General features: G+C 32.3%; 1 protein-coding gene across 3 annotated transcripts; it reads right to left on the minus strand.

The window, feature by feature from the left end:
* Positions 1 to 16: 16 nt before the first annotated feature.
* LOC105153849 (uncharacterized) lies at positions 17 to 7,292 on the minus strand. 3 transcript variants are annotated; one of them, XM_011068956.2, is made up of 5 exons: positions 7,085 to 7,288; positions 6,421 to 6,720; positions 5,096 to 5,659; positions 2,366 to 4,309; positions 17 to 1,590 (listed from the first exon to the last, which is right to left on the minus strand). In XM_011068956.2, exons 1-5 carry the CDS (start codon positions 7,152 to 7,154, stop codon positions 1,364 to 1,366), a joined length of 3,105 nt encoding a protein of 1,034 aa, XP_011067258.2. In that variant the 5' UTR covers positions 7,155 to 7,288; the 3' UTR covers positions 17 to 1,363. The 3 variants fall into 3 exon arrangements, with proteins under 3 accessions (XP_011067258.2, XP_011067262.2, XP_011067259.2); XM_011068957.2 differs by having other exon boundaries at positions 1,426 to 1,682; positions 7,085 to 7,292; XM_011068960.2 differs by lacking the exon at positions 5,096 to 5,659 and having other exon boundaries at positions 7,085 to 7,286.
* Positions 7,293 to 12,930: the final 5,638 nt, after the last annotated feature.

Consider the following 12,930-nt stretch of genomic DNA (forward strand, 5'->3'; position numbering starts at 1 on the left):
ATTAATTCTCATAGCATCTCTCTTTAGCTTCTTCTTTTTGTTATTTTCTCTCTTTCTCTTTTTCTGTTTCTCTTTTTGTCTTTCTCTCTTTCCTTTTCTCTCTGCATCTTTGCAATTCTCTCTTCCGTTTTTCCTTGTTCATACTCTCGCGCAGAACAAGTCCGACGAGTTTTTATCCCTGTTGTTTCCGACACTCCAGAGACGCCTGCCATCGTGAGAATAAAGACAAAGAGAGATGTTGCTGGTGCCAATCGTCAACGCTGTTATTCTTTGATTTTATAAAAATATACGGGGGCGTAAGCACGCTCATAATTAATTTGATCGTCGAGTATTACTCTTACGAGATGACATAGTTGAGATCGCATTTATCCTTCGAAATCTGAAGTGGTTTTAACTTTTAATTAACATAAGACAGATTTTTTTTTTATTTTAATCAATATTATATAAAAAGATATAATAACAGAAAAAAATAAGAAATAAGTAGATAAATTATTAAAGTCTATTAACATCGGGAGTTATTTTAATCGGAATCTTTAAATTTATTTAATCACATTTACAATAGGACTTTTATAATATCTTTATCAGATATTTCATTGGCATTTTATGTAAATCACAGATTCAGAATTCAAAGGAGGCGATCTACACGCAGCTAATTATATATAATTTAAGTACGCTTATAAATATAAAAAGAGTATTATATAAGTAAGATCTTTTATTTTAAGTGTCTAAATATATTGTATATATATATATAATATATGTATATATATTAAAATCATTCTGATTACAGAATGTCTCGGATGAATATAAAAATGATTTAGTTTGAGGCAGATATGTCATTAATTAATTGAAAATAGGTTTGTCTAAATTATATTTCTGTGAGCCAAAGAATCTTTTGTCTTAAGTTCTGATGTCATAATTTTCATCTTACACATTTCATTACATCGAGAGAAACAATATTCGATCTGCCTTCAACATTTGCAATACAAATACAAATAAATAGTTGTCCTTACACGTTTTCTAATAAATGCTCAAGACTGTTTATCTATTTTTAAAATTGAACTTATTTTCAACATCAAATCTCCAATTTACAATCACAATTTCTAAGAATACGTTCAAATGTATAACTCGTGATCATAAATTTAAACGTATTTATTAATAGACAGCTTTTATGATATGCATATTTCTAATTTTTCAATAATTAATCTTTAATTCTCGTCGCAAAATTAAACAATATAATATTTGTACGGCGTAAGTAAGTTTGTTCGTGGAACATCGAAGTATAAATCGGAGTATTATATCGTTATTATGGCCAAGAAAACTCTTTCGAGTCTTCTCGTCGATTCGTTTTGTTATATCACAATGTTTAATTAAAAATTAGCATATCCCTAGTATCGGCTGAAGCTGATGCTTGGCTTGACGCTGAACTTTTCGATCCTATTTCACCGTAAGATCCTGAAGACGCACTGCTGGACGCGTCGGCTTTTGCAGATCCTAATCCGTTAACGAGAGCTGACGATTTGCTGTTTGCTGATGCCGATCCACCGCCGGACGCAATTGCATTAGAAGACGCCTGTGCGTTGGCGTTTGAGCCTGCGGGATAGCGAATCATTTAATTATGATCTGTCCTGACGCCACAGCCTCTGCCATAGACAACGCTGATGCCTTAGCCTCGGGGCTTAGGTCTGTGGAAAAATGAATACGAAAAGCTCTGTTATGATCGATGAATCCCCGATGGATATAAAAATATTTCCATAAATCATATGTAGAGCTTTTATATATCCATATGTAAAACTTTTAACTGGGTTATCCATCGGAGTGCAGGATGAGTCTTTTATCATTGTTCCATCCAATGGCGTTTTCGTAATTCATGAACGAAAGATGACAATGTTAGAATCATGACAATGTGATACTTGGTATTCTATGATTTAAAGACTTTGTATTGACGCTGAAGGATCGATTTTCGTGAATTCTGGTTATTAATCCATTATGATATAAGACTGAATAATTTTCATCTCTTATGTAATACGCGAGATAAATTATACGTTAGAAATTGTTAAGACAGAGGCATTGTTTGTTCAATGATCATTTGATGAATATTTACATACATGCATTAAAATATTACGTATGTCAAAGATAAACGTCAACAAGGTATTACATAATGACGATAATAATTTAAAGGAAGTTGTGCTTATTTCTAATAAAATAGTAATTACGTTAGTTAGCAATTTAAAAAATTACGTGTTTATGCAGTTAATTTTCCGAATTTTAGGATTTATCGTTAATTTTTAAAGAAATGTGTGAAATTGTTTATTTAGTTTATTATACAAGACATGCAACACAGATTTATATCTAAACACATATGTACCTCCTCCGACTGATCCGCCGAATCCGCCTTGATTACCGAATCCGCTTTGACCACCATGTCCTCCGGCATGTCCTGTTCCTTTAACATCGTTTCCGTATCCACCAGAGCCACCACCGAAACTTCCAGCGTTAGCATTGGCATTACTATTGGCATTAGCACCAGAAGAACCACCGCCATATCCACCGAGATTCAGATCGGAAGAGCCACATTGTGCACATCCACCACTACCGTGGCCACTGAGTGAGCCTTCGCCAAATCCTTCGTGACCTCCAGATCCTCCAGGGATAGTTCCATGAATAGTTCCGGCGGCTCCGGCATTGGCATTGGCATTAGCATTGGCGTTAGCGTTAGCTCCGGAAGAACCTCCAGCATGTCCACCGTGAATATTTGCACCACCGGTTCCAAATCCACTGCCTTGATTACCGAAAGAGCCCCCACTGTATTCGGAGGATCCTCCGTGACCTCCAAATCCTCCAGGAATAATTCCATGAATAGTTCCGGCGGCTCCGACATTGGCATTGGCATTAGCATTGGCGTTAGCGTTAGCTCCGGAAGAACCTCCAGCATGTCCACCGTGAATATTTGCACCACCGGTTCCAAATCCACTGCCTTGATTACCGAAAGAGCCCCCACTGTATTCGGAGGATCCTCCGTGACCTCCAGATCCTCCAGGAATAATTCCATGAATAGTTCCGGCGGCTCCGGCATTGGCATTAGCATTGGCGTTAGCTCCGGAAGAACCTCCAGCATGTCCACCGTGAATATTTGCACCACCGGTTCCAAATCCACTGCCTTGATTACCGAAAGAGCCCCCACCGTATCCGGAGGATCCTCCGTGACCTCCAGATCCTCCAGGGATAGTTCCATGAATAGTTCCGGCGGCTCCGGCATTGGCATTGGCATTGGCGTTAGCATTGGCTCCGGAAGAACCTCCAGCATGTCCACCGTGAATATTTGCACCATTAGTTCCAAATCCACTGCCTTGATTACCGAAAGAGCCCCCACCGTGACCTCCGGATCCTCCGAAAATGGGTCCATGTCCACCAGATCCTCCAGTGTTAGTGGCACCAGCGTTAGCATTAGCATTAGCGTTAGCACCAGATGAACCACCGACTTGTCCTCCAAATCCATCAAAGTTTGGACTAGATCCGTGACCTTCGTAGCCATCAAGAACTCCCGAAGATCCGCCACCGTGTCCGCCAGAGCTAACTATTGGATTTTGTTTGATCGGACCTCCTCCAACATTATCGGCTCCAGCACCGGCATTGGCATTGGCATTGGCGCCAGCATTGGCTCCCCCCAATCCGAATGAGCCAGGGAATCCTCCGGATGATTGTCCCGGATAAGAAATGCTCCCCCCTTTGGGTTTATCGCTCAAAACGCTCGAACTTCCTGGATAGTTTCCTCCTCCTCCGACATTTTGGGATACGCCACCATTAAGAAACGGATTATTGGTACCTATCGGTTGTTCTCCGGCGATAGCGCCAGCTCCAGCATTTGCGTTAGCATTAGCACCGATGTTGCTACTGGAATGTCCGCCGGAATACAGAAAGGGATTATCACCGCCAATTGGATTTTCGTGTTCTGATGATTCTACTGGATAATTGCCACCTTGTTGATGTCCGCCTTGTTGATATCCTCCTGACTGATATCCGCCTTGATGTCCGCTTTGATGTCCTTGATATTCACTTTGTTGATGTCCACCTTGCTGATATTCACCTTGCGGATATCCACCTTGCTGATATCCACCTTGTTGATATCCACCTTGCTGATATCCACCTTGTTGATAATTATGTCTACTTCCGCCATTTGCACTTGCACTTGCTTGAGCGTTAGCATTAGCATGGGCATTAGCATTAGCGTTTGATCCAGCGCCATTGGATAAAAACGGATTGTCTTTATATCCAGGATGCGTTCCTTGAATACCGCCATTTCCGCCACCAGCTGTAAAGAAATATTATAAAAAATTATTTTTTTTATCATATTTATATAACTAATAACATTACACATATATGATCTAACATATAAAAACTTGTTACAAATACTAAAACTAAATTATCACATGACGAAAGTAACGAAGTTCATGCTCTCAGTCTCAGTCACGCATAATCTATGTCAGATTCTTAATTTCGTGTTTCTTTCATTTAGAGTGCTTGTCATGATGAAGAAAACAAAGAAAATGCATTATCAACAACGTCCTTGTTTCTTGTCATTACAGGAATGTTCTGTTAAAGAATGTATTGTGATTGTCAACCTTCAACTCAACTATAACACAAATGTAAGAAAAATGTTTTTATTCTTAGTTTACATATCCTTGAATGCGACTTCCGTTCAATGTAAAGTCTGTGCAGAATGCTTCAATTAGCGAAGTGAGAAATACATTAAATGAGGTGTACATTAATCACATAAATGAGATATATACATACAATGAGATATATATACAAAGAAACAGATGATTCACAATATTTTGTGACCAATTGTTATCCAATTCCAATTCTGTGACCAGTTAATTATTAAAACATTATAGCACGTATGATAAGATATACCTATAGAGAGTAATACATGGAGAGTAACAGCGAGGCGACATTAATTATAATATTATTTTCGTGAAAAATTACATAAAAACATAATGCAGAAAATTCATAGAGCTGCCACACCACAGTTAGTACATTAGAATCTCAACGATAATTGCACGATGATTTTCGAATGTGCTCGATGATGAAGTGTCACCTGGATTAGGCCTTGGCTCCTCAATGATGATGACCTCGATGGGCTGCTGTTTTGGTTTACTATAATGCGGTTGACGGTGGTGATGATGGCGATGAGGAGGACTCGGACGATGATATGGCGGATATTGCGGGGATTCCTCGACAACGACAATCACATTTCCCTTATTAGTTCCAGGCAGTCGTTGAGGTATCGAATAGACAGGAGTTGGTTGAGAAAGCGGCAGTGTGTTTACAGGAATTACTTCTATTTTATCTATTCCTCCACTAGGATACTTGTTGGGAATCACATTCACGCCGCCACTATTTAAGACGTTAGCACCCGCGTTCGCATTTGCGTTAGCATTAGCGTTGCCGATGCTGGCTTGAGGTCTAGAAGGATAATAAGAGGGACCAACAGAATACCCTCCGCCATTGGCATTGGCATTCGCGTTCGCGTTAGCGTTAGCACTGGACTGAGAGCCACCATAACTTCCGTAATTCGGTTGACTGACTTGATGAGAAACGCCAGGGTAATAACTGTATCCACCATTATTGTCGACATACCCCCCAGGATTTCCCGAAGAACCTATGTTACAAACACGTCATTAACGTGTCAATGATAATAATAAAAGTGATAATAATAAAGATGAAAATTTAAATACAAAAAACATCTAAATAAGAAGGCTTATTCTTAGAAAATAATAAAATATAATAGAACTCCATTCATCCATTTAACGAACAAATTTGTGCTCAGTTTTAAATATACGAATTCATAGCTTAGCCATTTGAAACATTCGAATAATAAGAACTTAACTTCAATTTTCTAAACGTCGACTTTTATTATTAAAACTAAATGTGATAATAGTGATAGAGAAGAAAGCTAGTGAACCGTTATCCAAGTCATTCAGTTATCAAAACTATCTTGTCTCTTCACATATTCAAATAAACGGAGTTCTAGTGTCTACAGACAGTTAAAAATGGAATGTTATTGTTTAGTCAACATATCTTGCAGAAAAATCTTAAAAATTTATAACATCTCCAAGATATAAAAACACGGGATATTTGAATAATATTTTAAAGATATTATGATTATACATATATATATATATATTATATACTTAAATAAAAAATATTTTAATATGACTAAAACATTGGAGACATATTTCAAAGTACTCGAAAATGTTCACAAAGCTTCACAATATTCAAAATTTAGAATTTTCCATAAACTTTGGTTATTGTTTGAGTTATTTTAATTGTCATAATATTTTATTTATCTCATGTTTTAAAAGAAGTTGTTTTAAAACTATATAGAAATATGTTTTATGTATATCAGGTATGCAAGCCTACCTTGTGCATTAGCACTAGCGGATGCTTGCGCATTCGCGTTCGAACCACCGTATCCTCCATATCCGTTAGCATGAGCATCAGCTTTGGCTGAAGCCGAAGCTGAGCCACCGTCACTATTCGCCGACGCATCAGCCGAAGCTGAGGAGTATCCACCACCGATACCGATAGGTCCGAAATTCACGTTTCCTCCCAATGCCTGAGCACTGCTGCTGGAGTGGGCATTGCTACTTTTAGGCCTGAATACTCCCAATGGATCCAGCAATCTACCAACGTTCTCACCGATCAAATCGCCTAACACACCTTCATAAAGAAAATATTATAAGGTTATCGAAAGTATTGAATGATAACATTATTTACGACTTTTTTTTATATTTTGCAATTTCTTCTCTTTCACACATACACACCTATTAATTCTTTCAAAAAATTTATTAGATAACTCATAAGGTTAATAATATATAAGTTTATAGGAAAAAATTGATAGTTAATTAATTTTTTTAATTTTGCGAAAGAAGCAGAAACCATTTTGGTATAACATAATTCTCTCAAATTAGACATTATGTCATCATTACATAAATATCTGGAAATCAATCTAACGCGCAATAATACTCCTTTCAATTAGTCATAAATGAAAGGGGAAAAAACTTCCCTATAATTTAAAACTCACCAGGTCTCGCAGAGGAGTTCTTAATCAATAGCAGCACCACTACTGGCACTAAACACCTAAATAACTTCATGACGGTTTCCACTTTCGCAAATAAATAATTTGCCTATCACACACAGTAATCCTCCTTGTTTTGTCTGTTTTGCCGATATCTCGATGGTCAGAGAGTCAAGAGCGACTGAAGCTCTCGTACGAGGACAACATCTTATATACGACATTCGCGTGGATTTTACGTCGGATAATAATTGACCCTCTCTTTTTCTCCCATTACGTTCTTCAGTATTATCGAGTGCCTCCGTTTAGGATTTTCTATAATTTTTCATTTCCATGAAATCGATGCCGATCTCAAGAAACATTACGTTTTGGAAGTTTCATACTTTTACATCAGTAACTAGTGCAATTTTAGAGTTAGATATAATCTTTCTATTAAGTATCTGTGATTTTGGAAATGACTGATAAAAACTGATTAAATGACAAAATTTTGCTACTATATCGTCATTAACAGAATCGATTATCAAGAACCGCTATTTCGGCGAAGTGTTTGACATATTTTCAATCCCGAATTATTCCTTTTTGTCTACTCAAAAATGGTTGAACAGAAATAATTCAATAAGAGGTTTTTGTGATTTTATATTAATTTTAATTAAAAAAATTATAAATATGTGTGAATAAAACTTTCAAAAAAGTACAGAGAAGAAGAAGAAAAAGAAGAAAGAGAATAAGAAGCAGGAAAAAATTGAGAAAAGCAATATAATAGAACAAGTTATTAGATTTATTTAAGTCAATTTTCTTTTATGATCAATTTAAAAGTTACTTATCTAAAAAAATAATTTCAGATATTTTTATTAAGCAGGAATGTTTCATTTCTGACAGAACAAAGATATATTATTCTCAGCTCTTGGCTCTTATAATAAATTTAATACAAGAAAAATATTGATTTCCAAATAGCCTTAGCGACGTGGCAAAGTCATTTGTAATTTAACCAGTTAAAATGACATCTCGCGTGCACGTTCACGGTTTTCATTGAATTCTATCTCCTTTTTATATCGATGACTACGATCATCGATATAATCAATATTCAAAGATAAATAATTGAAAATATTTTGTTACTTTATTGTTTTAAATATTGTTTTAATATATGTGAAATCAAGTAAAACACATATACTTTTCTATAGTAATTTTTTAGACATTTCCATTATTTTGTTAAATATGCAAGAGAAAATTAATATAAGCTGCGCTTATATAATTACTCCATGCCAAAATTTATAAAACATTTAATTTAAATACATCTTAACATTGTTTAAATTCGATATGTCTTTTACAAATTATTATTTATTACGTTGATTATTCTAAAAAAAAGTATTTCGAAGAAAGAATTTAGAAAAAATTTTGCTCATAAATACGAACAAGCGACAATCAAACGCAATAAATGAAAAATTATTGTTTTTCTGTCTATCTTTCTATAAAATTAGCATAAATGATTGCAACCAATATCTATACGTAGAAACATGTCTACGTTCATCCATGCATCTAAAAAAAGATTACAAATTATATATATGTAGCCGTAATCGAAAAAGTTAACAGAATTGATAATATTAACAATTAATATTAATATTTTTTTGATATCTTATATTATTCGTTAAATGTTCATAAAGATCAAACTTAATAATTATTATTAAAATAACAATACAAGAAATAAAGATATAAAAATATAAAAAGTTAATTATTACACAGGGGAAAAACCAATGAATGTATGGCGGTAACGGACTGATATTTTGAAATAAAGGAAATAAAAATTGCAGTCCTCGAAACACACTCTCCTTCGATCTGACATACAAATTTTAATAGCTTCGGCGATGTGAATTTATATTCAAAGAAAGAGTATAATACTAAGACGAAAAAGAAAGATAAATTCTGTTCAAGCATCATATAACATGGTTCAATAATACAAATTAAAAATAAAAGTTTAGAAAGACTATGAACTAAATAACAACAAAGTAAATGTATACATATAAGAAACAAATATAATTATCACAATCTAACACAAATAACAAATATAATTGTGATAATTATATTTGTTTCTTATATGTATACATTTAATGTTATTTGGTTCTTTTATTTTTAATTCTGTTCAAGCTTCTTTCAATTCAATATATTTTATACAGTTATATCATATACTTTATATATAAAATTCAAATATAAATATTTAGTCAAGCCTTTCTGCAAAGTATTTAATCTATTAAAATTCAAATTAAATATTTGATCCTATGTCACACATTTAAACTAGTATGCTATTGTTTTTAATAGTATTATTTTTTTATCAAATTAGAATCTTGAAAAAGGATTTTTTTAAAAGGGTTTTGCAAATATTTTATCAAAATTGTCGTGAAATTCTTAAGTGATCATATTATTTACATTTATTAGATACTTATTAGTTTTATTGTAAAAACTAATGATGTTTGGTCAATCAATCGATACCACGCAGTCATCGATTTGACCAGTCATATATTCAAAGTTATTTTATAGAATCTATCTTCAAGTCTATCTTCTTTCTTACGAAACTTGTATCATTCCGGTTCTTCAAGGTCAGGTTCAATGACTGGTCATCGAAGAATTAACAACTTATTGAAATCTCTCTCTCTCTCTCTCTATCTCTCTCTCTCTCTCTATCTCTCAAAAATTGTAAAACTTATAAAATCATAACTTTCACTCAATAACAAAATATATCATTATATGTATATCTTGTTTTAACTAATTTATTATTGAACACTGAAATTATTTATGCCAATTTTATGAAAATATATATTAAAGAAAGAAGTATATCTTTTTTTTATGGTATTCAGTTATACTCGTCTTATTTATGAATAAAATTGTTGAAATATACGTATATCGAAGTGAAATTTAAAATACGTAATATAAAAAAATGTTATTACTCATAAAGAAACTCTAGTAATTTCTGAGAAAGAAAAGTAAACAATAAGATAATGTGAGAATTTTTTATGTACTAAATTTATTATAATGTACGTAACTTTCTTACATAATCAATTATAAATTTTCCTGTTTTAGAAAAGGGGAATCCATTGATTGTGAATTAAAAACAATGTTTCTCAGAATTAATTGAATAATCAAACGGAGCTTGATCTTATTCCAAGTATACTCAAGTGACCAGAAAATAAATTATCTATGACGATAATATGTTGGCCTCGTCGTCATCATCATAAGCAGATATTCGTATACATGATGATCACCCAATCTCGACTTTGCTATACAAGTAGTATTTCGTTATTTCAATCTGCGCCATCATAATGACGAATGATGAAGTTATTTGATTCCTGAGTGTAAATTTATTTTTAACTTATAACTTTCTAAATCTTTACGTTGCAGTTTCATATTAACTGGTCCACGAGACCAGTTATGCATTTCAACAATTGGGGAATCCCCATGATGTAGCCAAGGTAAACTTGTTATTAATTTTTTTATATTTTACTGTAAATTATGCATACAAACATTTACAAAATGTTAACAGCATATATTTATACTATAACATATTGAACATAATGATATTTTTGATAAAAATTAAATAAAAAAATCGAAAAATTTATTTATAAGAAATTTAATTAGTAATTTAATTCATAATTTGATATGCTAAAGAAAGATACATGATTCAAGAAAGCATGATTCGATAGATGCCGTAAAATGAATAAGTAAAAATTAAATAAATGGAAACAGAAATCAATATTACGTATAATGAATGCAAAATAAAAATCTCGAGTATTTTTAATGATTCACATATTACAGCTCAGTAAAATAAAATTTGGTGTTGGTTAGGAAAATCCAACTACTTACTGTGCTTTAACTGCGATATCATCGGTATTCACTATACTTGACAACGAACTACACAACGAACAATGACGTAACTCATGTATTCCCCTCGTGGGCAGCGAACTATTAATCATCCATTGTTCAGAATTAAGTTGTTATTAATGTCATCGGCATATACAGAAATTACAGTACATAGCGTATCATATATTATATGCTATTTCAATCTAGATGCTAATTCATTTCTAAAATTAATTTAAAGTTTTATATATATATATATATATATATATATATATATATATATAGACACACACACACACACACACACACACAGGGTGTTAAAAATCATTTAGCATTTATATGGTAGATAGTACACACCATACTGAATTGTAAGTAAAAAAGCCTAGTGATTGAACATAAATTGAATATTTAACCGTTTCTAAGATATAAATAATTTTATATGTTAGTATTATAATTGATTTATTGTCTCTCTTTTATTTGCATATGATAATTGATTTATTGTCTCTCTTTTATTTGCATATGTAAAAAGAGAGAAATTGAGATAAGTAGGACTAATAGCCTATTTAGGAGTATTACATCCAAGAGATGATATATAAAATTATTCCATAATATATAAAAGACAGCACGACACTCGAAGAAAAAGTGTTATGCTGATAATTTATCGCAATTCTAGCGATGTTTCTTGTTAGTACTAACAGAGATCTATACTCTACAATTATCTTTAAACATAGTTCCGGCTGCAATTCTTTCAATTTTGATTTTTCAATATGAAATATGCGGTATTCTTTTTTATTTTGATAAGGAACTCTCTCTCTCTCTCTCTCTCTCTCTCTCTCTCTCTCTTGCTCTCTCTCTCTCTCTGAAAAATATTTCTGAAACTTTCATTATTTCTTTTAAACTCAAAAGTGAGATCTGCGAAGTTAGCAGACGACAGTCTATTAATTTAGAAAAAAAGATAATGACAGTTTTAATAGCATTTTTTATAGTTTTATCATTTTTTATAAAAATAAAACAAAGTTCCGTAATTTTTATATTAAAAAACGAAAATTGAAAATATGAAGTATTAACTTTGCGGATTTAACATGATACTTCCACTTTAAAATATAAAGAAAAAGGTAAATATTTTCACTTTTTCAGCTACAGATCCCATTAGTACTCGCAATGTACTAATATATGTAAAATGAAATTTCAATAATTACTAAACTACACTTTAAATATGTATTTATCTTTGTCATTAATACAATATAAACTTTTTAAAGATTTTTATTCATATTTGATAGTTTTTATTAATTTTGAAAAATGGAGATTGAGACTTTGATCTTAACATTTTATATAATTACAATGCAGTTTCTTTAATTAATAATATCGGTTGTTGTATTCATTTATTGTAGATACGTGAATGCATCTTTTTCAGCGCAACTTATTCCAACTAAATAAACATAAACTATTCCAACCATTAATATAATAATTTTGTTGCGACTTGTCTGAATTGCGATATTATTCGCGTTTGCTTGGCGCCGATTAGCGCCTGTATAACGTGTTTGACGTATAAAATCACTGACATTGTGCGCAATGTCGAGGTCATAAAGCCAATCTTCATTTTTTAATGTTATTATTTATTACGTCTTCCTAATCTTACTTAGATGTATATTCTTTGCGTTGATATTATGAAAGTAAGAAATCTTTAATATTTATTTTATTTGTCGATTTATTCATTATATGTATTACTCCATTATCATAATATGCGTACTTAATGATAATCTGATCGATACATTCATCATTACTTAATAAAAACATCGGAAATCAAAATTTAACATCTTAAATATATAAATAATGAACAATTTATATTTTTTTACGTAATCAATTGTTCGTCAAATTTCGTATTTCCATTGTCTTTATAATGTAAAATTAAATACATAATTAATTTTTAATTATATATTTAATGTATTTTAAATTTATACATTACATATAACATTATAAATGTTTATAATAAACAAGAAGATTAGTAC

Source organism: Acromyrmex echinatior, chromosome 12 (assembly GCF_024713525.1).
Source record: "Acromyrmex echinatior isolate Ae372 chromosome 12, ASM2471352v2, whole genome shotgun sequence".
Lineage (NCBI taxonomy): Eukaryota > Metazoa > Arthropoda > Insecta > Hymenoptera > Formicidae > Acromyrmex > Acromyrmex echinatior.